This window comes from Sorghum bicolor, chromosome 5, assembly GCF_000003195.3.
Source record: "Sorghum bicolor cultivar BTx623 chromosome 5, Sorghum_bicolor_NCBIv3, whole genome shotgun sequence".
In the NCBI taxonomy this organism is placed as follows: Eukaryota; Viridiplantae; Streptophyta; class Magnoliopsida; order Poales; family Poaceae; genus Sorghum; species Sorghum bicolor.
The window spans coordinates 69559358-69565358 of record NC_012874.2 but is presented as its reverse complement, the minus strand read 5'-3'; the positions used below and the strand labels follow the sequence as shown (position 1 = coordinate 69565358).

Genomic DNA, 6001 nt, shown 5'->3' with positions numbered 1-6001 from the left:
TAGTGGGGTCAACGGTGTTTGAGAGAAACGGTGCGTCCAGCCGTCTCCACAACACTCAACCGTTCCAAATCCGTTTCTCGGTCAAAATAAATCCAGAATCCTGTCTTGCATCAATGTGTATAACTGTGAGATTTATATATTATTTTAGGTCTGATCAAATTTATATTAAGGGTGTGTTTAGTTCTCAATAGAATACAAAATATAAAATGCAACTACTTTGGAATGATAAAATGTAAAATGCTAAAATTTTTCAGGGTTATATTTAGTTTCATCTAAAATTAGAATTTATTATTCTCATTAGTGCCTCTTGATGCTCTTTTAGGTTTTTGTTGCTCACTTGAGACTAAAAACTAAAATAAAGAATAGTCATTTTTTTTGCTAAATTTTTTATATGGTGTTTAGTTCTATTATATAAAATGATGGACCAAAATCTAAAATTTTTTGAGATGAAAGGGAAACTAAACACCTCCTAAATAGTATTAACATTTATACTTTTAGCTAGGTTTGCTACGAAACATTTTATATTTTTTTATATAGTTAGGCTAAAACTTTAAACAGTTTAACTCCTTGAAAATTAAGAATTAGTTCTTTTTGAAAGGGGATGGTACTTGGGTGTTTTTTTTCTTGATTATCTGAGAACCAGAAGGAGCTAGTCTTGTGTCTACAGATCTAGCTATCAAGGACGATGTGGAATCAAAGCTGCACGTCACAAGGATCTACCGATCTATCAAGGACGATGTCCCTGAAACGTAAGTGGGAGGAAGGTGGGCGAGCACATCGTGTCGGCGGCCGGCGGTGGGCGACATGGCCGGGTGAGCCGCGCCATCGCCATGGCCATCGCCATCGCTACGGTGGTCGACAAGCTGGACGGCCGCCGAGCAGAGGCGCGGACGACGGCGAGGTGGAGCGGCTGGACACGCTGGTGACCATGGTCCGCAGCGCGACGGACAACTGGTATGGTGGCTGCGCCGCTGGCTGGCTCTCGAAGCTCCTCGACGCCGCGTGCGGAGGCCCGCGGGCCGAGCAAGTTGAGGAGGAGTCCGGCAGGCGGCCATGCATGGTGGTGGAGGTGGGCGCGGCAACGTGGTGCGCCTGCTGGATCAGGTCCGCCACCAGGGACGGGACGGCGGCGCCACGACGGACGCTAAGGCGCGAGGTGGCCTGCGCGGATGGAGGAGGCCGCCTTGCTATAATAATACCTTTTCTATAAATCACAGTTCCCTTCCTGCTACTCACCTCTAGTAATACCTTTTCTATAAATCGGAGCAAGCCTGCCCAATGAAACCCGAAACGTGTACCGTAATCCACGATATGCAACCTGCTCTTACCTGCCATGGCCTGCAAGATGGTCATTGCTGAAAAAATGAACGTCACATTGACGAAGCAGCAAGCTTCAGAGTAAAGGATGTAGGCCTTAAGGAGCTCCACAACAGAGGGGTACTCTAACATAAGCAACTGCCAAAGCTGGCTCCCTGTGCCCAGTATCCGTGACTCTAGCCCCTTGGAGAAATAATAAGCTAGCCGTTGGGTGGCATCCCCTGTTGCTGAAGCATGTTGCTTGATCTGCTTCAGTAGCTCACGCGCTGTCATGTGATCATCCGCTGCAAGAGCCTGCGCACAAGAGATCAACAACCTGCGTATGTCAACCCCATTGTTCCTTGTCACTTTGATCCTCCTGCTCTTCCTATTTCTCTTCTCCACGTCAATGGTGACACGCTCCATGCCCTTGATGCATGTCTCATAGGCATGCAACATCATTTTGTCAAGAAACTTGCTGCCACCTTTCTCCTCTAGATCATTGATCATCATCACAGCTTTGTTGGTAGTTCTTACCTCCTCCTCTAGAAGGTTATCATTATTGTACCTTTTCTTGACCCTACTATCAATAATGTTGCTATCCCTGATTTGATTTACCAGCTCATTTCTTCTGATATTGTTGTCTTTGGGCAAGAGTGTGTTCGCTTCTTCCAAGTCCTTCAAGGATTCCCCAACAATATATGTACCCTTGGATACGGGCGAATTGGGCGCGCTTTTATCACCATGGCCTCCACACAAGAAATCATTTGGCCCCTCACTGTTGTTGGTGTTAGTGCCAAAGGAAGGGGAGGAGAGGATCTGAGCAAAGGGCTGCTGCACCTGGAGTAGCGCAGGGTGATCGGTGAGCTCATCGTCAATGTTGTCCTCCATGAGCATGCGTGAGATGTAAGGGAGCATCATGTCATTGTTAGGGACATGATGTCGGACCTCACTGCTGACATTGGGCTTCTGGGAAAGGTCAAGGAAGACAGGTGGGGATGATGGTGGCTGCTCCATAAGATCCTTGATGAAGAATTCCTCTGGTGTGGTGCCCATGGTGATGAATGGTAGTGCTGCGGCAAAATAGGTTTTGGTTAATATATATGTCATAATGAGAAGGAAACATAACTTGAGTTATTATCCCTACAATCAGGAGAGCCAAAGACGATGGCTGGCTGTAACCCCAATGTTGCTTGGATGGGGACACCATGGCTCACGATATTTCCAATGCTGCTTAGATAATGATTGCAAAAGCTAGCTATACACTGGGCACATTGAAATAATGTTTTGGAAAGATCATCGCAACAAGCCCCATTTCTTTTACCTAGTGAAAATGACAAAGCAAGAACCCTACAGCTGTGTGATGCGAAACATATTTAAATAAGCCTTCACAGGCCAACATAAATAGTGAACAGGAAAACAGAGAAATAGAGGAGCAGAGTTTGAATGCCAGCAGTAAACAGCTTTGTTAGGTGTTTATATAATTGTTTACAAATGTGAAATAAAATGAAGCACGGACATGAAATGCCAGTATACAAGAAGTGACTATTGAGCTATGCAAAATTAGCTAGTATAGAAAATGAGTAAGCGCAGATCAGCTATGATAATGAGCTCTGCTGGAAACAGATGCCATGAAAGGAACCGGTTTCCCACTTCCATGCACTGATGCAAAAGACATTTTATTTGTTGCAACGATCTGTCTGTGGTGTTTACAATACTATTATCACATTTATTATCATTATCTCCATACAAGACTCTGGTAGAAACATTAACTGCATGTACAGAAAAACATTCGTTCTGAATGTGGACTTATTTCTAGTAGGGATTGTTTATTTTGTATGACAAAAGACGCGACTTTTCTGTTTTCGTGTGTCTTTCTATGGGCTCTTATAGTCTTGTTCTATAGTTCACAGTTTATAAGTCATTTATATATATGTTCCACCAAAACTATATCCGAGGATGAGACTCCACTGTTGCTTCTCTACTGCCGCATGTCCTTGATGTCACGAAGCATGCTAACAACTTCCACCATGGTAGGCCCATATTTGGCAGAATTACTAGCGCACGACGGAGCCAACTTGACAAATTCTATGATCTGAGCTTGGACATACTTTGTAAAATTTAATTGTGCATCAATTAGCATGTTGAAGTCTTAGTAGCACTTGGGGATTGGAAAACTAAGAAATGGTATTTGTTTTCAGAGTGCTCGCTGTTCAGTGCGATGTTCCAAAGCTGGGGAGTTCTGTGTCCAGTGAAGTGTCTGTTGGAAGTTGGAATACCGTAGTATTCTGGAGGCGCTAGAGAAGCTGGTGACACACCCAGAATGACCCACATGGAAGAATGGTGTTACCTGAACAAGGAAACCAATCTGTTGTTCCTCGCGAGCCATCAGTCTATCACCTTTGAAGAAGCACTCCCAGCAAAGCCTTGCATGGCTACTCTAGAAGATAAAGACAGAATCATCAGTTCATCACACTAACATGAAGTATAAACTCTGTTGATAGCAGAGTCTGAACCAGAGGAAAGCAAAAACTGCCAGGCATTTCATGTCCGTGCTCTAGCAAGCTGTGGTATTTCCCAAACACTTCGAGCTCACTATATTTTCCTGGCACTGTCTCAAACAACTGCACTGCAGAACATTTCCATATTGTCAACAATATGAGGAGCCCAAAATCAGTGCCTATAATGAGGTCTGCTCGAAACAGAGCATGAAAGGGACCTCTGACAAGCAGTTTTACAAATGGTGTTGTACCATCTGTTTTAGAACCTACACACAGACTGATTTCCGTCAATTTGGGAACTTGCCCTCAAGCATTGTAGGTGTGAAGATGTCTACTTTCCAAAATGCAAAAATATAAGAATTGCTTGATATGCCAGACAGAACTCCTGCTTGTCGTTCAAAAAAAAATACAAGAATTCAAAAACATTAAACCATAAATGCCAGCAGTCGTACCCTGAGTGAGCAAATTCTCCATTCACAGGAAGTTTCCGAAGACCATGCTGTACCATTCAGCATTGGAAGAACCTAAACACTAGAAGAAGCATCTGCTGCAACCCATGTCGAGTGGGCAAAGTGGACACCACGCCCCCTCCATCCTTGCAAAAGCCCCCACAGCATCGGTGCCCTTGGATAAAGCCGAATTGAGCTCACTTTCATCAACATTGCCTTCACGCAAGAACTCGCTCCCTGCTGCCAGTGTTAGTGCCAGAGGAAGGGGAAGACATTATCTGAGCAAATCAGCAAAGGGCTGCTGCACCTGGAGTAGAGCAGGGTGATAGTGTGGAGATGATGGCTAGCAATTTTTCCAATGTTGCTTGGCTAATGGTTCGGAAAGCTAGCTATTTCTTATATTTTTTTTAAAAAAAAAAACAAAAGCTAGCTATTACTTTGGCAAGACCATCGAATCAATCCCCATTTGTTTTCCCTATTGAAAATAACAAAGCAAGAAGATGCTGTTGTGCAACCTCGAAGCATATTCAAATGAGCTTTACAGGGTAACATAAAGTAACAGTGATCAGGAAAACAGCTGAGTTTGGACGACGCAAGCAACAAACAGCTTCAATACCGAAAACTGAAACCAACTAGCTCACTTCGTCGGGCGTGGCTGATCACAGGGAACAGCGAGAGGTAGGATTATTGGTGCCTCTCTCCGAGCCGTCAAGAACCGAGAGAAGCCGCTCCGCTTCTCGCTGGATCGGACGAGCTCGTACGCCTGCCGGAACGTGCCTTCCATGGCGTCCAGGGGCCTCCCTTATCCCTGGTCATCGTCGCATCATCATCTCCGATCGTGGCAGCTGGTTCAACGCGCCGGCGAGCACCGTCAAGTATTGCCCGAGCTCCTGCCACTGCTCCTTGTTCTCATGCATGTACGTGTTGTCTCCACTCTCTGCAAGATCCTTTCGATGAGCGTCAGCGCGTTGGCAGCCAAATCCACCTTCTTCTTCTTCTCTTGTTCTGCAAGATCTTCCACTCTCTGCAAGATACAGGTTTTAGGAACTAACATATATATGGGTTCATAATCATAACTTATGATGCTGAGTGACGAGAAAGTAGCACAGCGGCTGATGATGATGATGATGAAACTTAACCCAAATATATATGTTTCCACGTCTATATTTCTCTCAACATGTAAAATGTCTAACTAAGCAATACACTATCACTCACAACTAAAATCCACTAGTCATACAATTGTAATGTCCACGTCAGCAAGACACATAAGCATTTTATTTGTCCACGTTATCATACCACGTAATCCACTGCATTCCTGTATAGCAATACGCGGGGTTTTCTCCTAGTATATATATAGGAATAAACCACTGAAATTTGGCTAGCTTATGCTGATGCTTATGCTGAAACTACTAAAAATGGTGAAATTCTCCTCGTGTTTCTAAGTAGTAGTAAAATACTACCACTAGTCATAACACATAGACATTCTCACTAGGAGACATTTGGTAGGAAAAGTTTATACTAAATTTTAAATATTAAATTACTAGGAGATCACCTCACTATGGAGTAGAAAATTCTTGTTGTGAATGTTGTGAGAGGTAAACACTGTTCGCTCGCTGAAAAGTAATGTTGAAGTAGTGTAGTGCTAAGGTAAAGGGATCACGTACTGCTGGGGCTGTGTTCGCTTGGCTGAAAAGCTATGGCTAAAAAGATATGTTCGTTGATTTGTTATAAGTAGTGTTAAATAGCTGGTAGATT

At 43.9% G+C, this 6001-nt stretch overlaps 1 protein-coding gene across 1 annotated transcript; it reads right to left on the bottom strand.

Annotated features, from left to right (window-relative positions):
- Positions 847 to 5259, bottom strand: LOC8070201 (scarecrow-like protein 14). The gene is made up of 2 exons (XM_021462174.1): positions 3647 to 5259; positions 847 to 2369 (listed from the first exon to the last, which is right to left on the bottom strand). The coding sequence occupies exon 2, from the start codon at positions 2350 to 2352 to the stop codon at positions 847 to 849; it is 1506 nt and encodes a 501-aa protein (XP_021317849.1). The 5' UTR covers positions 2353 to 2369; positions 3647 to 5259.